The sequence below is a fragment of the Urocampus carinirostris genome, chromosome 1 (assembly GCF_059441175.1).
Source record: "Urocampus carinirostris isolate Australia breed hairy pipefish chromosome 1, RoL_Ucar_1.0, whole genome shotgun sequence".
Lineage (NCBI taxonomy): Eukaryota > Metazoa > Chordata > Actinopteri > Syngnathiformes > Syngnathidae > Urocampus > Urocampus carinirostris.
Genome location: NC_142349.1, coordinates 43195368 through 43220950, shown reverse-complemented (window position 1 = coordinate 43220950; position 25583 = coordinate 43195368). Strand labels below are relative to the sequence as shown.

The window sequence follows — 25583 nt, the reverse complement described above, 5'->3', positions numbered from 1 at the left end:
AATAATAAAAGTCCAATTTTACAGTTCACGGTTCAGGAATTCCTAAACCGCCAGGGTTGTCGGTGCACCACGTCCTGTGGTTTGTCTTGGGCAAGTACAGACTGGCAGACCTTAGCAAACGTACATGCCAGTGAAAGTCAATGCTTTAAAATAGTTATTTATTCCTGTTCTTCTAATAAAATAAGAAAAGTAATTCCTGCAATTAAATTGGAACATTTTCTGGGGAACACCAAGTTAGGCGTATACTCTTACACTGGTCTTCGCCAATGCAGTTGACGGCGGCCGCCTCAATTACTCAGTAGGAGAGTTAATGAACAGTGAAGCACCCAACCGGAATCTGAAGTACTGACTTCAGAAATTGCCGTCCTGTAATATGGTCGTGATTATCTACGCACCCTCGTTGTTGGCTATCTGCCTGACAAGCTGCAACAAAGCCAGGAAGTTAATACGGATGTTTGCAAACACGCTACCTCAATGTGATCAAACAGACACGTGACAACACAGTTTGGGTGGCGGTCCGCAAAAAGGTCGACGGTGTCTTATGTGAGCGATGAAACAGATTGACCTGCGGCGTGGTGGTGTTAGAAGGAGAAGCGGGGTTGGGAGAGGGCTCCATTCCTCGATAGCCTCCGACATCTGTCTGCAATGTGTCACCCCCGAGCCAACACGGCCACTCAGGCTATTAACCTCCATGGCAGAGTTAAGACCCCCAACGGCTGCATCTTTCGCACACAAATCCACTCTGGCTCCGTTGGCACCCTTTGCTGAGAACACTCTTGCTGGCCTAAAGGGGCAGGGGGTAGGGGGCGTCACACCTGGTAGCAAAGGGGTGACGGACTGCGACCTTGAATTAAACTGCTGCCAATGTTCACAATGGATGTCAGCAAGGACTTGAAATAGGCTATAAAGCCCGAATAAATGACAGCCATCGATGTGGAGATTGTGATTATGATAATGAGAATAATAAAGGGGATCATCATCGCCATCAGTGTGATAATGATGACACTGCCATGATGAATTGGAAGGAATTCATTGCGAAGCACATTTCTTCCATGCTTAGAAATGGATCATAGAGAGGCCACAGTGTCACTTCCATCTAATTTCACACGCAGCGCTCCCACAAGGCTTTGCAGTTCCTCTTTAGTTTTGAGCACAAGTACCAAGAATATAATTTCTTGACAACGTAAACTATGAAGAAAATTAAATTTCTTAACCGCCAGCATTGTAGAGGCACCTATTCCTGTGGTGTGTCTTGGGCAAGTAAAGCCTGGTAACGCCCATCACTCTCCAGTTTGTTTATTTGGGGGTTTGCTCCCTGACATAAGGCAGATAGTGCTTGTTTCAATGATTACCAGTAGCAGGAGAAAACTCTTTATCTGACTTAGATATGGCACCTTCATCGCCTGGTCACCATTGTTTTTCAATGCTCAGCATCATTCGCTTTTCAAAGATGAGCCAGACCTAGTCAATGATGTGCAGTGATGTTTGTGTGACTATGCTGATACTAGATCCTAAATCGCTAGGGAACCACCTGGTTACAGTATGACACTGTATAATACACATTGCATCATTTTTAGCATTCATATTTTTGCTGAAAAATAAACTTTGTGGTGATGACATTACAACCTTTGCTTTTGTGACATTAGAAGGCAATAATGCAATAGCTTAAATTCCTGCACTTTATTTTTGGTCATCTATTGTTAGTAATGTTCTCATATCCAATCGTTTAAGACGCAGCAAAGGAAAATACATGAATACTGAGTACAAGTAGAATTAAAAATGACAACCTTTAATCCTCGAGATGACATTTACATGTGTGTGAAGGCATTGTTGTAATAATTAATTATGTCACTGTCCACATTTAGTTATGATTATGTACTTTCCTCGTTTACGATTTAATGAACTTTGTTGTAATCATTTAATGACAGTTGTGTTTTTATTTTACAATATCACCTTCCTTCTTTGAGTGGATTACACAACGTAAGACAGCAACAATCATTTTCAGTTGATTAGGGAGAAAACCCATCCCTGAGAAGATCGCCATAACTAAAGTCCAGCTTTTGCCTGTTTTAACAAAATACTATTAATTACCTCAACGTGTTTTCCCCAAACATAACGTGGCAGTCATCAGCAAAACAGTGCTCCATTAAACTGTATATTTAACTTGTAATAGATTTTCAGAAAAATGATACCGTGAGTAAAAAATACTGTGATGATGAGATTCCTTTTCCTGTGTCATGTATAACCTTAGTGGACCAATGGTTCAAAATCAGTGCTCTCACTGCCGAAATCCAGATTTGAATACCGTTACGATAGTTCTTGACACAAAGTTTGTGACCCACAATGCTTAGTTTGAGATGAGAAAAACAGAAATAAGATGTTATACTCTTTTTTTAATCAAAGATTAAGGGTGCGCATTATACACGAATAAGTATGATAGCTCAAGATGCTACCTGATTAGCATTGGCAGATTATTAGTTAGCAAACCTTTTTTGCCCCAGATCTTCCTGATGACACAATTTAACTCCTAAAATGGCAATGTCAGATGTTCGAGACATCAGGGCTGAGTCTGTGCGTTGGTCTATTTCTTGGTCTGTGCCTTCTTATTTATGTATCAAATCCATGCTGCCTTGTCGTAGGTGTTTGGAAGTGTCTGGAGTTTATTGTTGGCTGTATTCACAACTCCTATCTCCGTATTCCAGTTTTTGTTGTACTGAAATTCATTGAAGTGACAAAATCCTTGGCAAAAGTTATTTGCAACCCTTCACCGAGAAGTTTCAGTAACACTTTTGTAGTTTACACATCTGTAATTGCTAGCTCTTTGACAGCAGCTGGTGCTTGAGAGGCTCTCTTAAGGTTGCAGATAGCCGCCCCCGTGAAGAAGACACCTCTGGTGAACAAACACTAGACCAGAATGTTCTTTGTATACCGATGAGTGAGCTCCGGTGCTTGCGGCCATATTTAGTCACCTAAACGCTATAATTACAAAGACTCCGCTAATTAGTAGACTATGTTTTTTTTTGGGTTTTGTGTTTTTTTCCAAGGGGAAGCTTTCTCAAGATAATTACGTGTGAACCTTTGCACTTTTCACACCGCCCACAAATGAGGAAGATCTAAATGCAAACTTGAAATGAGACGTGAGAGAACATGTATTTATGGAAAAACTGTAAAAAGAATAAACGTACAATAGAAAGTCACCACACAGTTGCAATGCGAAACAAGAAGGACATCAATTGGAAGTTCAGCTAAGTTGGCGACAGGAGGCAAATGACTTTCTTAAGGGGTCCCGAAGGAGTGGTGCTAATGTTCTTTGGAAAAGCTGTCAAGCAGAGAAGCAATTAGTTGTTTTGCTACTTGTCGATGAAGAAGTGCGTGCTGCTGTATAAATGTTTCTTCGTTTTGGTGCGTTTGATAACCTTTAGGTGGTGTTAAGGTCACTTGTGTTGTGATTGGTTTAGTAAATTCCTACTCTTGAAGGTAACCCCTACAATTGACCTGAAACTCAGCTGGCTCCGTTTGAAGCTAAAAACAACCTTGACCATTCTGGGATGTATTGAAGGAGGTGTAAGACTGTATCTCTAAAAGATATGACTTTGACACCTATGGGAAAGATAAACTTTGGGAAAATTATTGTTTTTGTATTGTGTAAACCGTAATTAGTTGTTGCCCATCAAGCTTCTCAACGGGGGATTAGTAAAAAAGTATTTTGCTTCAATCAGTTCAACAAAGCAAGGCACAGTGTGTTTTGAAAACCACAGATGGAAGAGTATCCAATGCAGTTTAATTAGCTTGGATAACTTGGATGAATATGTGTGATTTGTTGTCAGGCAAACTGTTAACAGGATGTAAAACTATCCTTAGTTGTGCAAGGTCTTGAGAAGAGTGGATAATGAGACAATGTATTGTGGTGTTTGTCAAATTTGTAGGTGAATAAGTTCAATCCACTTTCCTATTTTAAAGTTTTGACACCTAGACCAGGGCTCAGAAAAGTTTTATGGAAAAGTATAATTTATCACAGCTCGGTGGCCTTAGGGGTAGGGCACCCGCCCTGAGACTGGGAGGTTCCAGGTTCAAGCCTCGGCTGGGTCATACCTAAGACTTACAACATTGGTACTCATTGCCTCCCTGCTTGGCGCGCAGCATTAAGGGTTGGAATTGGGGGGTTTGGTCACCTAATGACGCCCAACACATAAATTGGGTTGAACGAGGGGGCTGGAAATCCCCTCCTCTTTATCAATCTCCCAGAAAGAGTCAGACACGTGAATGTGTTTGTATATATATATATATATATATATATATATATATATATAAATGTATTGTTGCCTAGTTGTAGACTGTGGTGAGATTCATCTAGTGTGATTCTTACAGCCATGTGATCGGTTTGCTATATCTTATAACATCAGTGGACTAATGGTTTAATGTCCTACGTGCAATCTATTTTATAAACATGTAGACCAGGGGTCACCAACTTTCTTAAAGCTCAGAGCTACGTTTTGTTACTGGTAGGCGCGAAGGGCTTTGATATTGATATACATCTAAAAAAGAATAACTTACACTACTACGATGGTAATTCCAGGTTGTATTTATTAGAAATTAGATCAACCACTAAAAGATGTCATATATACTCGAAAATTGTATCGACCCATCACTGGTGAGCTATTTTCAGAACCTGTCCACAGGCTACTCAAGTGCTCTCTCTGGTGCCCACTGTCACCAGGTTGGAGAACCCTGCTGTAGACGCAGTTTCCATCAGTTGCACGGTGAAGCTGGGGACTAGCTTGTTATCAGTTTTTAAACTATGATCACATGGCAATTCAATCAAAATGTTGCCACAGAATGCGACTATGAATTGCAATGAATAAATTGGAAGTGTGCAAGGGGAGATATTAATAAAAACAGAAGCCTGTTGCCAGAATGTGATCTTGGTGGCAAACTTCTGAAATGCGTTTAGGGTATACCTCTCAAATTGGGACCTATCAAATCTAGAAAAATTTGCCCGGTAAATTTTCTCCCAGAAAAAGCCAGGCATAAAAATTCAGTAAGGCACGTCCACCTGAACGCTGGCTGACATCCATCAGTGGTGTCATTGTACTGAACGAAGGGGATTTGTCAGCTGTGGCCGACACATCGTTTGTATAGAAATGTCAGAATGGCATTCGCATAATGATGGAAACAACAACGCCACGGGGCCGGGATCGCATGCCGACGTCGCCGCTAATGTCTCCGGTCTCGCCACGTCAGGCCGCCGTGGGTTCTATATCTGCGGCTTTTTGTCAGCTCTTTCAATCTTCTGCCTAGCTCAAGAGCTAAGTGTGAGAGATTAATACTTGGATTTGTGACACGCAAGCTTCACGTTGACATTATTACTCATCGGCTGTTTATCGCTTCTGCTTTCTCTTTGGATTGAGGAATGATTGACGCAAGAAAGCAATGCTTCTCATAATGAGGTCTTCACAGCCCCCACGGGTTTGCCATTTCTCATTTCAATCTACAAAACCTTCTGAACTGAGACTTTCTTACTTGAAACTTGAAATTTGTGAGTAGCTGTTCTATTGTTTTTTCGAGTTGGCAACTTTTGGTCAGTTTTGATGGTAACTGTTGTAGTTACCTTAATTTAGGATTATAGGTAAGATCTTAAACCCTAGTCTAACTTCGAGCCCAACTTAGATTTTTTCCTGGTTCCGTTTTAAAATGTCACTCATTCTCTTTGAGTCGGGCTGGGCTTCTCTCACAATGTATGATTTTTTTATTATTATCCACCCAGCATTGTTCTTATTTGCCTCTTTGTGTTTTCCCACTTTAAGTGCCGCACTAAATTTTTAATAATGCACTGCTGCTGTGGTATATAGCTCAATTTTCAACACGTCAAAATGAAGGACAACCTTAAAATGTTTTGGTCAACTCGTAAATAAAATCCATCCGTGATGGACAATTGTTGTTTGCTAACCGATGCAAAAATATAAGATATGTTCATGTTTACGCAGTCTTGTCTAACCTAGATTTCATTGCAAAAACAAAGGCTTTAATTTGTTATTATAATTTGCCTCTCCTCTTCCTGAGTACTGTACTCACAAATAATATGTGATATTTTGAGTTTCCTTTGGACTCATTCCTGCAAGTCAAGTTAATTGGTCAGGTCTTCTACCCGCAGGGTGGGTCTGGTCGGGCTGTTTTTTTAGGCCCAATCCTACCACTACTTAGGATTAAGGGTGGGTCCTTAAAGAAATAAATTCATAGTAAGGGTGTCCTGAAAAAAGTTTAGGAACCTCTGTTTGTAGAACATTGCACAGTTGTAAAGTTGTTTTTTTTTCCTGTGTGTGCTCCACAGCAGACAGACGACATAACGCAAACGGACGCCTCGCAGCACTCAGACTCATCAGAGAAGCAGCAGCCCAAACGGTTACATGTGTCCAACATTCCTTTTCGTTTTCGAGACCCCGACCTGAGGCAAATGTTTGGGGTAAGTACCTGCAGGGACCTAAAACCACGGTGCTGAATTGTTGGCAACCACAACACCACATAACCAAAATTAGTCAAGTCAGGTTTATTTGCATCACGCTCAGTAACAAAAAGTCATAAACGGTTGCACAAACCTTTATCACAATATCCCCTGTTCAGAAACCTACATGAGTGCAACGAGAAACTCAAAATTCTCAGGTTGAGGAAAATAAATACATTTTAAAAACGGGCCACACATGAGATAATCCCTCTCCCAGGATGACCAGGCTGCAATGGATTTGGCAAGGGCATCAAACAACACTACACAGACATCATCAACATTAAATAAAGGTGATACCAGAATGTTGAGTTGACCTCTTTCGGCGTCAAAGTCTTGACCAAAGTTCTAGATGATGTCAATTGTTTAGTCAAGTAGGGTACATGCTTATTTCGAAAGCCACGTCGGACTAGCAGCAATGATGAGACAAATATAACTTGGTCATGAGAGAAACTAAAGAGATATATAAAGAGTTTAACGGCCTGGGTTTTCAAGTTTTGTTTCATATCAGAGGTGGTCTGCGTCCATATGTCCAGCCGCAAATGAAGCAAAGCGCCTCACGCCTGGCTAAGCGGCGTCGTAAGAATAGAATGCCAACATCTGACGGATTCAAATTGAGCCAAAAATGGACGTTTAAGCACCGGAGCTAATTGGACTTTTAACTGCCAGATGCGCCAGAATAGACGGTGTCGAATCCAGGGGTTATGCAGTCTACGGGTTATGCCGTAAAAGCTGCACAACCTGGCCGCTCTCTCGCTTCTCATGTCGACTTTATTGGTTCTCCAATTGAAATGACCTCCACAATTAGATCCCAGAAAAAAATTGCTACCCACTTTCCAACAGCCATTTCTTCACAAAAAACGCCCTTTAGGCTACGGAAAGGCCAGCTTTTGCCAGCTTGTGCTTGATAGAAAATGAAGTAGAAAATGTATGTTACTGGCACTCAAAAGGATTTACTTTTACTGCAATGGTATTTTTACCTAAGTCATATTTGTTATGCCATTTTTACTTTTTAAGTTCAATATAGGGCTATAATAGACTAACAATACCCCCTCAAAAAATACTTTAAAAAAACAACAACTTCAACCACTCATATGTTCCCTTAAGATCAAAATTAATTATTGGAATCGTCCAAAAATATTTTGATACTAAACGATCCATCTGTAATTTTCAGATGTTTTTTTTTATTCTTCGCATTTTGTTTTAAGATAAATTTATTTTTTTCTTTCAGAAAATACACAGTAAAATTTATTTTTTTATTAATTGAACTAACGTGAAATGATACATTGTATTCCATCCACACAATAGATAGATAGATAGAATATTGTATATGTATAGAATAAAACGGAAAACGTAATGAATGATGACAAACCTTTTTCACGTAAAATTTGTTTAGTACACACATTTCTCGATTGTATTTTTATTACGTAGAAAATATGCAGATCTAATGCATATCTTATTTTCCACAAAAATACAGTTTAAAAGATACAGTAAATTAATGTATAGATGTATTGACAGATAAGCAAATGTAATGATTTGTCATGTTTATAACATTTTTACAAAACAACTTGATCCAACTTCAATTTTGTGAAAATCAGAACTTAAAACAAAAAATAAATAAATATAAAAAATAAAAAAATCCCCCAAAAAACAAATTCACAATTTGTATATCATATAAATTGTTTTACTTTAGAAAGCCATGTCTACGATAATTCCTCCTATTTGTCCAATGAATCATTTCTGGGAAGGTCTCATCGTTTAGCCAAAACAGTGCGAATATCCAATTTGCAAAAAGATCCAAAGAAACAAACTTGAAACAAATATATAGAATCGTGAATTTATCATCTGACTTCAATGGTCCTACTGCGTCTCTGATCCAGAATCTAATTGCGTTGCCAATTTGGAGATGGTAAGCGTTCGACGTGCATAACGACTTTGAAGCAACTAAGTGCAGACAGCAATTAAGTCCCTCTGCTCAGCTCATTAGAGAAAGTCTCACTTTGCTCCCATTCAGCTGCTCTTGAAGCAAGTAAGTCCTGAGCATAGCTGTGTCCCCCACTGTAAGGTCCTGTTGAATGTGCAAGCGCTCAAACAAAGTAATACGATTATGAGGGGTGCTTCTAGATTGAAATGCAAAGGTAGCGGCTGCTTCAACGGTCTGAGGAAAAATAACGGCCGTGCATTCTCCAGTCAACTAGCAGAAATACTGTACTGCTTGCAAATGTTATATAACAAACACAACTTGACTCCATTCAAATGAAAAAGGGACATTTTTGCAGTTAGTTGTCGAATGAAAGTGCCTTGGTGCGAATAATTGGAAGCTGCCCGTCTATATCAAAAAATAGACCTGCATGTGAAACAAGCTACTGGTAGTAAGCCACTCACTTTCTGTTGAATTCACAATCCAGTCATAGCTGAGTGGTAAGTAGGTTGGTGGATCAATTAACAACTAGGGTCGTAGGGGCACCATTTCCTGTGGTGTGTCTTGGACAAGTAGAGCCTGGTGGCACCTGTCCCTCTACAGGCCAACACTAGAATCCCATTACTTCCCCCTTCCCATCTTTGTTGCTTTTTACTCTGGCATTGCATGTTTATGACAAGGGTAAGAAAATCCCCAACTATGTGCAAAGCAAAGTGGGAGGCATAAGAGAAAGGGACAAAGGCCTTATTTCATGAAAAGAGATCAGGATTACCTGAGTTCCTCCAGACTCAAGCATTGTTTTAATACTGACCAACTGGGGGAGCAATTTTGGGGTAGGAATTAACATGACTGAGATGTATGTGTTTCATTATGCGTTTCATTTGTTGTGTTATGGAACTTAAAATTGCTACAGAAAGCACTCTGCTCTTAGGTCTAGTGTTATGTCACAACTCGGCTGGCTCAAAGTGATGACACGGTTGGCAGGAAATACATTTCCAATTGAAAATGTAAAAGGTGGAGCAGTGTGATTAGGATTTAGTGTTATAAAAAAGGAATAGATCGAGTTAAGTTGATGGACATAAAGCGGAAGTCTTTCTCATCCCACGTTGTGTCTGATTCCTCTCAGTTGCCCTTCAAATAATTTTGACTAACTATTGTGTGCTAATCTTGGTCCAAGTTGTAGGAAAACGAGGGATGAATTGTTTGTCCTTTTCTAGAGGCACGCATTGTTACATCACTTAAGCACAGCTCTTACTATGAAGCAATTCAGCGTAACACAATCCTCGTGATTTAGAACTAACAAAGATCAAACAGACAGTAATACTGATAGATATTTTCACATTTCACAAAGTGCAGAGAAAGAAAATAAAGAATAAATAAAGAGATTAGCAAAAGGTAGACACAATGGATTGAAACAATAAACACATCTAAGAGCAGGCAAACAAAATAATATACTACAAATGGCACGGACCTCAAAAAAACTGGTTCCCCACAAATTAAGGCTTGGAGCTAATTAATGAATGGATAAATAAACTCATATAATTGTTGATATTATTATTAAATCTGTTTTATATATTTCATAATAAGACTGTTTTATGACTTTCTTTTTGGGCTCTAGCAGAAACTTTAAACAGGGTAATTTAGGGGCTTGAAAGTATGGAAAATGCTTGAATTTTAATGTTGTGTTTTCAAAGATTGAAAAGTGCTTGAATCTTGGGCAAAGTCCTTGTAAAAGATTGAAGTTGTTACCATTATTGGTAACAAATCTGCATAAAAATTATGGCCAGCACTGATCTCTTGTGGCTTGACTTGCCCATTGTCTGAAATAACGTCAGCCCGGATGCCCTGGGTGTGCATCTTTTACGTCGGGCGTACAACTTACAAAACGTCTCCACCCGGGTTGCCGACAACTTTTTCAAGGGAAAAAAAAAAACGTTTTTTTTTTTCAAATCAAATGTTTGCTTTATTCCGATTTAGAAATCTAAGTTCCGTTTGGAAATTTCAGAATTTCTGTTCGTTTAGCAATTTGCATACTCGCCAGCCGATCAGGAGCCTGCATCGAATAACTCCGTGCTTCCGGACGTTCCCGAGCATTATAAGGTCATACATTTGTATATCATTTTCCAAAGTAGACGCATAGAGAACACAAGAAAAATGGAGAAGTGGTTAGGAATCATGCCAAAACCTCAGCCCCGGAAGAAAGATTCGAAAGAAGCTAACAAAATGTATGACGCTACAAAACGTAAACTTACATTAAAAGTATCGTGGAAAGAGGAGTTCACGTGGCTTGTAGCAGACGATGCAATGCAAACATTGCATGAATGAAGATGAGTAAATACAGGTTTTTTTGGGGGGGGATTAGTCGTCTTATTGTGTTTCAAGTTGAGAAAAATGGGGCAGGCAACTTTGTGCCTCGGCAGGCAACTTTTCAGTGTTGTCTGCCCTGGTGTCTGGTAACTTTTTGTCATGAGTTTCAGACACTGCTTTGCCATTGTATTTATTCACCCCCTCATGATTAACAACTGTTGGCATTAGTTTGTATGGTGGTTTCCAATGAAGTCTCATTGTCTCTTGCAGGACAGGTGCATGCTACAACTAAACAGGGCACTATGAAATGCGTATTAGTGCAAGGATTACCCATTAGTTATGGCATATATATAATAAGCCATGCAAAAAATGAAGGTAGTGTTTCCCAGTGGTAAATTTAAATGGGCAGAACTTCCTGCAACTAAAACTTCAAGCTACATATTAATGTGATTTCCACCCAACTCCAATATGGAAAGAGATTTGTCTCAAAACCAAATATATTTGCGATTTGTATCAAGATTTAAAAATGGTATGTCATATTAAATGCAAAAGCAAAATTATATAACACATATGTAAATTGCAGATATATTTGTAGCTCTGCCAAACACAGGATTTACACCAGATTTTGTCTGTTAATGATACTGGAGGAGCTGGAAATCTTGTTTTGAAAGTCTTCAAAGGCCTGAAAAAGTATTGGATTTTGTCCACGAATAAGTTGTGCAAACGCTGATGAAAGTTGTTGTTTTAATTGTAGCACTGACAGACATTTGGAACTGTTTATATTTCCATCCACATTTAAAAGTCCACCCCACCTCCTAATTCTTATCCCCTTCTCTCTTCCACAGCAATATGGAAAGATCTTAGACGTGGAGATTATCTTTAACGAGCGAGGATCCAAGGTGAGATTGCCGCAACGGCAGCTGCTTCATGGCCTCTTTATGCACTGGTGTGTTGTTTCTCTTTCCTGGCTCTTAATTCGGTCAGTCCATTACTTCAACATCGCAAAAAAGGAAAGGGTTGCTCATGCATAAAGTAGTGTTTTGGCTCTGTAAACACAACAAAGTGTTATCGAATGGACATATTGAATTTGCCCACTTGAGAGCCATTTTAGTGCAGGAAAAAGCAAATGGTATTTTGGAACAAAAAACATATGTATTTGGGCTACAAATATTGGGGTAACCACACCGCAATGTCTGGATTAGGCGCCCCAAAAAGTGAAAAACGGTGTATTTTGTTATGATTCACTACAATTCAAATCGAGAATGCGATCAAGAAAAACATTCAAATGATTCCTCTAGTGTAATCATCTAGCAATTTCTTCTTGGTTAATCATAAAAATATTTTTTGTGACATAACAGCCAAATAATTTGCAATGTTATATGTAAATGCTGATTGTATATATTTTAAATGGAAAATTTGCTCACAAAAATCTGCAACCATCTTGGAAAAATTTATTTTAACCATTATGGTATTTTACTGGCAGCACAGCGGCGCGGTGGTTACCGCATGTGCGGCACAGTTCTGAGGTATGGGTTCAAATCCAGCTACCAACCTTCCTGTGCGGAGTTTGCAGGTTCTCCCCGTGCTTTCGTGGGTTTCCTCCGGGCACTCCGGTTTCCTCCCACATTCCAAAAACATGCATGTCAGGTTAATTGGCCGGTCCAAATTGTCCCTAGGTGTGAATGAGCGAGCAAATTTTCTGTCCCTGTGTGCCCTGTAACTGGCTGGCAACCAGTTCAGGGTGTCCCCTGCCCAATGCCTGGAGATGGCTGGGTGGGCTCCAGCACAACCGCGACCCTACTGAGGATAAGCGGTACAGATAATGGATGAATGGATGGATGGATGGTATTTTACCAACTATATTGCTGTTCCCTTATGTAGTACATCCTGCAGAACTTCTTGTATGTAAGATAACTGTAATAGTTTGATAATCCAAGGTGAAAAATAAAAACTTTGTATTCAAACTTATGATGCTACAGTGCTGTTAAAATGTATTTGCCCCTTCCTAATTTATGTGATGTTTGCATACGTATCACTTACAAAGATGATCAAACCAATTTTAATATCACACAGTGACAACCCAAAGAAATACAAAATGCAGTTTTGAAATGTTGATTTTGTTTATTAAGGCATGAAAAAAAAAAAAACATTTGGCCCTATGTCAAAAGATAAATGCCCCCTGAACTTAATAGCGAGTTGGGCAACCTTCAGCAGCGATAACAAAAATCAAACGTTTAGGATATTTGGTAATGAGTCTTTCACAACACTGTGGAGGAATTTTGGCCCATTCTTTTTTGCTAATTCGCTTCAAATCTGCCACATTAGAGGCTTGAATTCCATTTAAAGATCACACCAACGCATCTCAATTTGTTTTGAATCAGGATTTAGACTTGGCCAATACGGAACCTGACTGTTTCATATATTCTTTGTGTGGGCCATTTAAGAAGTGAACATGCTGGTGTGTTTTAGATTGTTGTTCTGCTGCATGATCGAAAAGCACTTGAGATTAAACTGATGGCCAGACGTTCCCCTTTAGGATCTTCTGGTGAAAAACAGAATTCAATTTTCTATCAACCACAGAACGTTGTCCTAGTCCTGAGGCAGCAAAGCATACCCAGACCTTCACACTACCACAATCATGCTTTGCTTTTTGCATCAGGTTATTTTTGTCAAATGCTGTGCCATCTATCCAATGTAATGGGCTGCCCACTTTCTAAAAGTTTAATTTTGGATTCATCAGTCCACGGAATGTTACTTCAGAAGTATTGAAGATAATCAAGATGTGTTATGGCAATTGTGAGATTTCTCTTTGTGTTTTTGCATGACAGCAGTAGTTTTTACCCAGGAACTCTCCCATGGATACAGTATTTGCCCAGTGTCTTTCATGTTGTGAATTCGTGAACAATGACCTTAGGCCTGCATTTCCTTGGATGTTTCTCGAAGTTCTTTTGTAACTTTTTAGATGAGCCATTGTCAAACTCTTAGAATAATCTTAGTTGGTTGACCACGTCTGGGAAGTTTTGCCACTTTTTCCAGTTTTCTCTATTATAGATAATGGCTCTGGCAGTGGTTAGATGTAACCCTACAGCCTTGGAAAAAGCTTCGTGACCAATTCTGGACTGACAGATTTCAATCACTTTTTTCCAATTTATTCTGGAATTCCCTTGGAACATGCCATGTCAATTGGGTGCTTGAGATTTTGTACCCCACCTTACTTTGTCTAACACATTCAGTTCAAGTGAGTTATTGATTCAACACGGGTGTGGCCTGTGAAATTGAACTCAGCTTTCCCAAAATTGTGGTTAGTCACAGTTACTTTGTGATTTTACAAAGGGGGCAAGGATAGGGTTTGTTTTGTTTTTTGTGTGTGTGCCTTAATAAATTGAATCAACATTTTAAAACTCAATTTTTTATTCCTTGGGTTTTCTCTGTGTGGTATTAAAATTGGTTTGATGATCCGAAACCTTCGTCACTGATAAGTATGAAAAAAATAAAGAGATCAGGAAGGGGGCAAATATTTTGTCACAGCACTGTGTGTTGTTTTTTGGTGCAACAAAAACGTCCATACTCGAAATTAGTGTTATCTTCTGCACCAAAAGTAAATGCTTTTTCACTACTTATTTGTTTTAGTAACACAATATCATCCTAAAATAATTGAGAAATCTTATCACAAAGAGAAATCTTGGACTTTGTAACAAAAAAGCTAGTTTGTCCCAGAAACAAAAATGTCCAACTGACAAAAAGCTAGAATCATTTTAGTTGTTCTTTTTTTTGTTTGTCTTTGAAACAGTTCTTTTTGTTTTATTTTACTTGACTTAAAAGCACAATTGATTCAAATCCGTTTGTCATCCATATGTTACACAAAGAGAAAGGTTGACATTACACCATTACAAATAGTACATCGCATCCATTTCTGCTTAAAATCCATCTCTGGAGGTAAAGCTTTAAATCTTCAATTTTGAAAGCACTGTATAGGCCTAATGCCTTACAAAACACATTACCCAGCATGCGTCGCTCGCTCATATAATGAAGCTAGCGGGACATTAATAAACAATCTATTTCCTATGAACCCATTTGCATTCAATATGTTTGTCTGCTTTGAAAAATGGAGCCTCGGCTCGGGTCTGTTGTAAGCTAATTATTTCTTCCTGTGTGCGTGTGAGAGGCGGGTAAAAACGGGAAAAGAAGATGGAGTCGGGTGAATGTCCAAAGGATTAATTTTGCCCTCAATTCCTTTTTGATTGTATTCCTTTATCTCCCCCATGGACTGGCCCACATTATTTACGTATGCTCCAAGATGCTGATGGCCGATTTGCTTCACAACGCTCGCCATTTCGCTTTCGCCGCTAATGATCCGACGGCTTGAATGGAAACAGGATGCTTCTCCTTACATTTGCAGGCGAATTGTGTAGAAAAAAAGAAAGATGGAATGTACAGCAAAAGAAATTCAACATCGGCTTGCAAGGAAGAAAAGTACTGAAGGAATCAAAGTAGTACATTTCAATAAAGGATAAAGAATCCAAAGATGCATGAATAAAATGTGGGTCTGAGAAGAAGAGAGCAAGGAAGAAGCTCTACACAGAAAGAAGTTAAGAAGGAAAAGCATGAACAAAGAAAGAAAAATAGCTGGAGGTGAAAAAATAAAACCTGGTCAGAAGCAAAATTTGGCCAAAGGTAAGGAAAGACTCCAGATAAATAAGTTCAAGCAAGGCACAGATAAGTCAGGATGCAGCCTTTTTTATTTCTTCTAAAGTCTCCATGAGGTCACAATGGAAACGATGCAGCAAAAACCTATGGATGCGATCAAACACTCCAGATATCAACTGTGTCGAAAAGCTTTGTTAGCCCAGCACGACGAGAAATGTGGTCCATGTGCAGCCGCGTAGGACAAGACATAATTCACCCGAGAGACAAGATTCCCAACCCCAGCCGGCTCCGTAACACCCCCATGGGAAAAGCGGTGTTTCTGTTGGGGTGGAGGGGGAAGGGAGTGTTGCATTGCGGCTTTATGAGCCATCATCGTAGTTTGTGCCTCCTTTTAATGCTGACAATGTTGTTGGGTTTTCTTTTGAGTTTCCAGCCTGTGAGTGCTTGCTTATTATTGATTTGGTTCTTCTAGCACAAAGGATGGCACCAGGTGGCTCTGGAGCCATATGTGGGTTTTTGGCGCTCCCTAGTAGCTCCTAAAATGTTTGATGATGTAAAATTATATGGTACCATTGAAGGACCAACATGACACCTTCTTAATGCTCCCCAATCAACATAGATAGCACCAAGAGCTTGAACCTGTCACCAAACTAAAAAATCTTAGAGCTGTCATATCAAAAGAGACATCAGAACTAGAAATAATGGCCACAATAGTTCAAACCACAACCACACTTAAACCCTTCTGGAGGGACAAGAACATAGCAGTGAAATAAAAGATCAGACTCATGAAGGCACTGGTTACCTCCATCTCCCTCTACGCTTACGAGACATTAACTCTTACAGCAAAGCTGAAAAGGAAAATTCCGGCTATGGATATGTGATGCTACGTAAAAATTCTAGGCATCAACTACTTAGCCCATGTGACAAACGAAACACTGCGCAACACGATCAGAGGGCACATTAGAACCTAAGAAGAACTGTTGTCAACTGCGTGTGGACGAACACTACAGTGGTATGGTCACATCACATGATGATTTGGACTGGCCGAGATCATTTTCCAGGGCACAATCCAAGGGGGCAGGAGGAGAGAAAGACTGAAAAAGAACTAGACGATCAACACCAAGAAATTGACTTGTGCCAAATTTGGCACAGCCCAAACTCAGGCCAGGAACTGTCAACAGGGAAAAAAGACATCCAGAGTTGTGTCGGAACGGTTAAGTTATCTGTGAACCGTGATAGATATATGCAGTATGGGTTGTCTTCCTTATAAGGCTTATATAAAGCGTTTACATGCTTGCAGCTGCTGTTCTGTTTTTTTGTGGGTTCTTTCAACATGCCAATGCCTATTTTAGCAGAAACGGTGGGCAAAACTTTTGAGTTGTAAGCCACATTAGGTCCAAAAATGTAAAAAGGGGGTAAAAATAATTTGAATATAGGACATTGGGGATAAGAGTGGCAAAAAAATCACCACATTTTCAATATGTAATTCAATCATTTTATATATAATTTTTAACATTTTTATTTAGTTGGCCAGATTCAGAAGCCTGAAGGAAAGCATATGGCCTGCGTGTCGTAGTTTGCCCTCAGCTGGTATAGCTGTAACTTTACCAGATATTTCAACAAATACATAGATACAATGATATAAGGTTATGATTTATTATTATATTAAAAAAGCCTGCTTTGTTTTATGTAATTTTACATCTGAGGTCTGTATCATTTGTAGACTTACCAAGTACCACACAATTTAATTGAACCGGGGGAATATATGTATATATATGCAGCACGGCGGCGCAGTGGTTAGCGCTTGTGCGGCACAGTTCATGTCATGGGAACCTGTCATGGGTTCAAATCCAGCTCCAGACTTCCTGTGCGGAGTTTGTATGTTCTCCCCGTGCTTGCGTGGGTTTCCTCCGGGCACTCCGGTTTCCTCCCACATTCCAAAAACATACATTTCAAGTGAATTGGCCGGTCCAAATTGTCCCTAGGTGTGAATGAGCGAATGAGTTGTCTGGCAACCAGTTCAGGGTGTCCCCTGCCCACTGCCCGGAGATGGCTGGGATGGGCTCCAGCCCCCCCGCGACCCTAATGAGGATAAGCGGTACGGCTGATGAGATGAGAGATGATATATATATATATATATATATATATATATATATATATATATATATATATATATATATATATATATATATGTATATATATATGCATCTTTAAGGATGTTTTTTAGGGTCTGGGTTCTACAGGCAGAGTTGAGAAAGAAATTCAATCCAGTTCCATTTTTGTTGTTGCCATTTTTTCTCTAAAACGCTCTCCAAAGAGTATAAGTATTTCATTTTTTACATATATCGAGGGGGCAGGCAGGGGCTTTTTGATACGACGACGTGACGGAACATTACATTTCAAAGAAACAAAAACTACGTAAAAATAAAAGTTGCATTGTACAGCATTTTTCATACAAACTATATGTTACTTACTTATTTGTTCTTGTAGCATTTTTCATCTCTTCTTTATACTTTACATATTTTACATATAATTTAATGCTCAAAATTAAATACATTTGGAAAAAAGACAATGGATTGCTAGATTTATGAGAAGCGGCTAGCACTGGTAGAACTGAGTGATACATAATTTAGCAGACATATACATTATGAGACTTATATAAAGCACTTTAAAAAGGCACAGGGGAGCTTTATGTTAATTATTTGAAGAGCAATGTTTATGTTTGAATACATCTCTTACTAGAATACTTCATGAAATTGGACCCCACGAGAAACATAAAGTAACAAATATTGTCAACAAGGCCAACATTTAAGCCCCATGCACATCTGGCGCCCACTGGCGATCGGTATTTTGCTTTTAGCAACGGGTGCAAGGGGGCCCCTTTTAGACGAAAACAGCATGCCACCAATGGTAATGTGTATCAAATATAAAGATAATTTTGGCATTGAAGATCTGTCACAAAATTCTGCAGGCACAAGGGAAGATGGAGAGCAGGTCTATTCCAAAATGCATGCACTCTAAGTATAAATCACCATGGTGACGTCAGAAAAGATGCCCATCTGGAGTATGAATCAGTGATAATTGCCAAAATTACATCTGCCTTTAATAATAAGCTTGTCCCCAAAATATAAGTACAAGCAAAAACTGACAAGTCCTTTTCCATGGAAACCATCAACAACAGTTGTTGCAAGTGTTGCAATCACGACAGTACGAATCCACGGTATCTTTTGCATCACATGCTGTTTTCTTTTAGCGTAAAGTAGCGTTTCCCAGTGGTAAATTGTTTTTTTTTAGCTTTGAAAATTCTTGAGAACTGCTTGAATTCAGACAGGAAATGGTGTATGAGAACCTATGTCTGCCAATGGCAATTATTGCCAGTGGCATTTTGAAAATGACGCCTGATATGCACATAACTTACGACATCTTAAGAAGCCTATTAAATGATGACGAAGCAACTTTTTGTTCAAAAAACATTTCAAAGAGTGTTTGCTAATTCCTTCAAAGAGTAATTTTGGTAGGTAGCTTTTTGAAGCTCCACAAAGAAATGACACTAAACCACCAGAAATTGCTACTCCTCTATAATTGTATATCTGTGTGTGTGTGTTTGTGTTTAATGCATGGCTGTAAAGTTTTTTTTTAGTCTTGGCAGCGCCTCTTAGAATTGGTGGACGTTAAACAATGACGCTTTCCAGTTTATCTCATTGTTTGTGGCTAAAGTTTGGCGATTGGACGCAAAAGGCCAAAGTCCAAACCTCAAAGTGAGTTGCAGACACACGACGCAGACGTCACCCTGCTGACTTTCACCCAACATTAATTAGTGCAACACCTTCACTAGCGGCGCAATGTTTACAGCTAACGCTGCGAGATGTCTTCTTCCACTTCTCTTTCCGCCGACTACGCCTTGTCGTTAATTACCCGAGCGTTGCGTCTGTTTTCCTGACATTCCGCCTCTTTAATTGGGCCGAGCTGGACTCGTTTTGTAAGCCGGGTCCTCTCTCTCATGTTTTGCTCTCTGCTAACTGCTGCTAATTAATCTGCCAACTTCCCACCGTGCCTGCTCACCTTCTCTTTTTGTGTGTCTCCTTCCTCTTTTTCCCCTCGCCGTTGCCGCCGCCATCGTCATCAGGGCTTTGGCTTTGTAACTTTCGAAACGAGCACAGACGCTGACCGCGCACGGGAGAAACTAAACGGTACAATCGTAGAAGGACGTAAGATTGAGGTGCTTTCTCTTTTTCTTCATGTGTGTTGTTCCTCGCAGCACGACAGCATCCCGATGATGATGATGAAGATGATGATAATGATGATGACGGCGGCATGCATGATGAGTGCATGATATCAGCCGCCAGACGCCAACTTGTTGCCGTCTTCAGTTTTGGCGGGAAATGCCGTCGTCCATCAAAGCACGTTTGGACTCGTGTGGTTTTTGTGACAATTGTGCATCAGACTGGGCAAACATTTTTTCTCTATTTACGTTTTTACTTTTAAGGGAATTGTTTCCCTTTCTAATAAATGTGTGTGTTGGAGGGAGGTGAAAAGCATTGTATTCAATAAGTATAAACAAATATACATTCAACAAATACTGTAATTTGTTATGACAACTCTTATTACTTTAGTGTTCAATGAATATGCACAGTTCTTCAAAATCTGCAGTAAAATTATCAATCAGATAAAAAAATTGAAACAAATAATAATAATTGAACTTCAAAAAGTTTAATGAAAATTATTATTGTTTTTATGTGGTTTTCCCAGCGCTGACTAACGTAATGTCGCTTGCCTGCCTGCTGCCTGCTCGCATGCTCCAACTTGCTCCTGTTTTGCTATTCGTGCAGCCGGCCAAACGTTTTGTTATTGTTATGTTTTCCTGGGTTGCGGTTCAGGTGAACAACGCCACAGCCAGAGTGATGACAAACAAGAAAGTAGCTAACCCCTACACCAACGGTCAGTTTCCATATGAACCTTTTTAAACACTCACATTTTATTTTTATTTTTTTTTCAATTTAATTTGTCAAAAATGTATTTAAAACCACAAACCTTTGAAACTCTTATTCCAAATAATGTATCTGGCATTAAAAACTCAATTTTATATAAAATTATAGGTTATTATTGGCTGACAGATTTGGAATTTTAAAAGCAATCTTCCAGCCCAGTTCTTGTCATAAAACATATATAGGAACATTTGTTTTTACTATCCGAATTTAAAATCTAACCATCAATTGGACTGAAAATGTCATCCTATCCTTAAAACACAGTTGGAAACCCTAACTGTCTCTTAAAGATATGAGAGCTTTCTTAAAATCTGAATTGAGTAGTCTAAAGCTTGATAAACCTCCAAATTTGAAACTGTAATTGAAGTTTACAAGGTTTAATTTAAAACCCTAACCTAAAATCCCATCTCATTGTAACCATGTATTCTTATGTACACCCTTCATTTAAAATATAAATGTGTTATTTACTTTTTTTGTGAGCCTTAACTAGTGATTAAGTTTGTATCTGATGATTTTGTGTTTGTGAACATTCTCTGTGTGAGCAGGTTGGAAGTTGAACCCGGTGGTGGGCGCAGTCTACGGTCCCGAGCTCTATGCTGGTAAGTCACTCGCAAGCAACTTCCTGTCAATCCTGGCTGCACGCGCTTTTCGAGGCGCCCCGATAAGCTGCGGCGGATGATCCTCTTCTTGCTTAGAGTCTCCGCCGCATCTTCATTTACCCTCTTCACCTTTTGGACAAAAAAACTGGTTTGAGAATCACTCCCAGGCGTTATCAGATGACACAGCAGACGTGTGCTGACGGATTTGTTCAATGTGGGAGATTGGCTTTTACGCGGAAAACAGATGAGAGAGATTGACATCAAGATTTGGTTTGGAACACCTGGAACACCAGTGTGGGAAATAAGTAAAGGGGGCAGGATTTTTTTCCAGCACATTTCACTTTCATTCTTGACAACAAACGAGGTCCAAACATAATGATTGTGTTGCTGTAAAGTTCTGACTGGAACCTTCTTGTCACATGCCAATCTAGGCTTGAAAACGTAAAACCCTATGCATGCAAAAACATCTAGCTAAACATGAACCTCTCATCAAAGGTGGGTTTACACGACTATTTAGAACTGTAATTCAGTATAAGAGCTCCAAGACTTGGTTAAAACTGTCAAATGGAGCACTAACCCTAACACGGCCTTTAAAGTTAACAGCAACTTTCAGGCTTGGCCCTCGTTCCTCACCAAACGTAGGCTTGATAATGGCATTTGAAATATAACTCTAAATTCATTTAAACACTAGTTTAAAGGCCTGAAAACCAAACTGCAATGTCCATGACCATCATCAGAACTGAACCATTGACTACTACTTAATCACTAACTAACTAACTAACTAACTAACTAATTATTTGGAAAATGGCATTTTATAAAAATTGAATATTGACTATAAATTCATGCAAATTTGATGAAATACTCTCACCTTTGGTTATTCTTTGAAAATATCATTTCTCTTTAAGGCAAAATGTTGGCACTCAAAAATCAAGTACAGTATTAGCATCAGTCTTTAAAAAGCGCTATGGAAAACTGTTAATTTTTGGTTTACCACTTAGTTTGAAACGCTACTATTTACAAAATTTTTATTTTATTTGTCAAAAACTCATCATTTTTAACTTCGGCTGCTAAGACTGTCCGACACCTAAGTTGAAAACTAGTTTAAGGCTTGAACACCTAATCAAAAACTTTAACCCTGATTTAAACTATATTCAATATACAAGCATTTCATACTTAAACCCTAACTTGTATCTAAAATTCCAACCCAACAAATGTGAATGCCCAACACAATTTGAAAGCCTAATCACTGTGTCCGGATTGATCAAAAGCCTATGGCTGATTCCTCCGACTGCTGGAGCTGCAGCAAGCGTTGGTTGGGAGAGGTGCTGGTGTTTACGCAGGACGAACTCGCCGGGATTTTCCACCAGCGCTGCCATCTTTACCATTACGCCTTTTGCATTTTAATGAGTCAAGCGTCGCCTTCATTTGTAAGAAGTGCTGATCGTGCGGCGGCAGCGGCGACACGGCTATTTAACGACCACCTCGCCTTTGTGCTCATTAGACTAAAACCTGTGGCTTCCCTCCGCAGCTTTACGCTCGGACGCTAAATAAATCAGTGGGACAGGACCGAGTGCTTGTCTTTCATTTTTATGAATCTGTCCTGTCGGCCTGACCCCGCCCTCACCCTACTATTGCACCTTACGATTACAGATAAACATTGGAACAATTATTAAGTGTGCTATGGAGTGACATTTAATATAACATTGGCTTCATTTGCTTGTTAATCGCTTAATATTTAGTTTATTAACATTAAAACTCACAAACACGGTAGCGATTGAAAGCTAAGATGCTTTAATTTATCTTAGATTAGGGTTTCCCAACCTTTTCTGAGCTAAGGCACACTTTCTCTCATTAAACAATCTTGAGGCACACTGTCCGTCAAAAATATTTGTAAAATGAATTTGTGGCATTAGCTTTTTTAAAACTTTAATTACTATCTTGACTAAATTGACTGTACAAAGTTTTTTGTGGTCACCGTGGCTCAGTAAATAAGAAAGATTTTTTATTTTGGATGATGAGGAGGAGGAGGGGTTCTCCTCCTATGTCAGCCAGAGAGAAGCCCAGCTCGGACCTGAATGTAGTGATTTATATTTTATGCCTAAAATCTTACCTCTAATACATATACATAGGGAAAAATCTGAATGTTACAGTCACTCTGTTGAACAATGGAAAAAAATTAAGATACTAAACAGGAATGTTTTTTGCAAATATAAAATTTGCCAAATTCCTGCGGCAAACTAAACAAGGTCTCACAGCACACTTGTGTGCCCCGGCACACTGGTTGAAAAACACTGTTCAGGATTATTCTTGGCACATCATTATAAATGCTGTCATAAATGTAATGGATAGCATTGATATGGTGGGGAGATATATTAAAGAAAAAGCAGTAAATGCATTCATCTTGACCAACAAAATGATACTTGATCCACTCCAAAGAAGTACTGAAAGCATTTTGGTTTACTAAGTAACTTTTGGGGGAGGGCAGTAAGCCATCCATAGCATTTCACTTCATAACAGGGGGCAAAGAGGATTTGAGAAAGTAGCAAGATGAACACAAAATACAAAATGTCTTTAAAATATAGTAAAAGAATATTAAGCCGTGGTCTTCAGCCTTGAGTGGTCGTGTGTAGTAGGGGAGAGTTGTTAAATCATGAGAGTGCCCTTTAAAACAGTTTAGGACGGCGTTCTTCCATTGGATGCGATCGGACTGTGTACCTAATGAAGCGACCATCGGCACACCATCAAACGTGCATTCTTGCACAGACGCACGCTCTCACACACCAACACAAACGATGTCATAAATCACCCTGAGTGCACCCCTCCACCGCAGCCGGGCGGGGCCGTCTGATTTATCGACGCATCATTTTTCAAGTGGGCCCCACTCCTCCAGCAGGCGTGGACACAGTGGAGAAAGCCGAAGCTGCTCTTTACGGGGAGCAAGTGAAAGCACCACGCTGTTGGAATCCGTCTATGGGAAAGAAAAAAAATGTGCGTCTGATGCGGTTTTGGGGCGCGCCCGCAGAGGCAGCAATAGCGATTAATCACGCTTTATCAGCGCTCATTTCCGTGCGGGAGATGCTCAAATTGGGGACCATAAATCGCGGTCGCCTGACAGCGCACTCCGTCTCTATTCGGCGGCCACGCCGTGGCTACAGGTTTATTGTCCTCAAAAGCATTCACCAGAATGACAGATGAGAGTGCAGGGTACTGCTTCCACCCGCGACCAATACCCCTGAAAATATATTTTTTTCCAGGCCATATTTGGTTAAGTTCCACTGCTTTGGTTTATGACACGTGACGCTAATCCTAACTGGCAAACCCGGCTGAAAATAAATTAAAACACATCAATATTTGCTCCAAAAGACGTACAGTAGTTGAAAGACATAGTTAAAAATTGACAAATCTTTGAACAAAAGTAAATTTGGTCCGTTGAAAGAATAAAACTCATATTTCAGTCAAGTACACAGCAGTTCAGGTCAGGGGTAGCCTTAAATCCTAAATATATCTGGGGTTAGGATAATTTCCCCCAAGCAACCCCAAAAAACAAATTAGTCAACATGTTCACTATGAATTCAACTTTAAATGGAAATTCAAAGTATTTATCGTCATACGCACAGTAAAGAACCGCGATTCCCTGCACAATGAAATTCTTACTTTGCTTTCCACACAGTAGCCAGCATAAAAGATAGAAACTAAGAAACTATATGCATACATAAAAGAATATTACGAATATAGAAAAAGATAAAAATACAATATTAACCCAAGATTAATAAGGGTGATGACAGGACACAATTAACGGGGTCATGGAAAAATGTCTACATTTGATAGGAAATCAGCCGTTTTATTTTGAATTGCCCTTTTTTGTAAAAATGTAATACTAAAAATTCACCCAGGAACACCAATTGACTACAGCTGGACAGGGACATGAATTTGGCCACCTTGGTTGAGAGTGACCATTTTGTGAAACTACTGTCTTCCCCTTCATATGAATGCTAGGGGAATATCTCAAAATCATATTTACCTCCAAAAATGTGTAAACATTTTTATCCTGCTAAGATTGATTTATTATTCCCTAACAAATAAGTTGTCACTAAGAATAATGTATGTATGTTTATCAGGTTGTGGTGTAATAGAAACCTGTGAAGTCCTTTTAAATATTTTCTGATTAAGGGCTATACAAATAAATGTGACTTGACCTGACTTGAATCATAGCATGAAGTATGGGAAAATGACAGATTTGAAATCTTAAAAGCCATCTTCCAGCCCAGTTCTTGTCTTAAAACATCTATAGGAAAATTTGTTTTTACTATTCGAATTTAAAATCTAACCATCAATTGGACTGATAATGTCATCCTATTCTTAAAACACAGTTGGAAACCCTAACTGTCTCTTAAAAATATGAGAGAATTTGTGGGAAATTCCACCAATGTGCTCCTTGGACAGTTATTTAAATTTACAGAAGGCCCCTGACAGCATTGGCTTATCAACTCACGTCCAGCATAGCTGGAACCTGTCCATGGTCTGCTCCGTGTATTTCAGCACCGTGGATAGCTCTCACACAGAACTGAAGCCTCCCCTTCGGGCTCACTAACAAAGGAGTCAGCACAAAGACGAGAACACCCTTTGCC

At 39.4% G+C, this 25583-nt stretch overlaps 1 protein-coding gene across 8 annotated transcripts in view; it reads left to right on the top strand.

The window, feature by feature from the left end:
• LOC148374750 (RNA binding protein fox-1 homolog 3-like) overlaps nucleotides 1–25583 on the top strand; it is a 600089-nt gene that overhangs the window by 533060 nt on the left and 41446 nt on the right. For 5 of the 8 annotated variants that reach the window (XM_088340502.1, XM_088340486.1, XM_088340506.1 and 2 more), the window contains 5 exons: nucleotides 6329–6460; nucleotides 11570–11623; nucleotides 19498–19590; nucleotides 20249–20309; nucleotides 20902–20955. In XM_088340502.1, coding sequence (XP_088196628.1) covers nucleotides 6329–6460; nucleotides 11570–11623; nucleotides 19498–19590; nucleotides 20249–20309; nucleotides 20902–20955 — 394 coding nt within the window. The remainder of the gene's footprint in view (nucleotides 1–6328; nucleotides 6461–11569; nucleotides 11624–19497; nucleotides 19591–20248; nucleotides 20310–20901; nucleotides 20956–25583) is intronic. The other 3 variants (XM_088340533.1, XM_088340523.1, XM_088340513.1) reach the window with 2 other exon arrangements.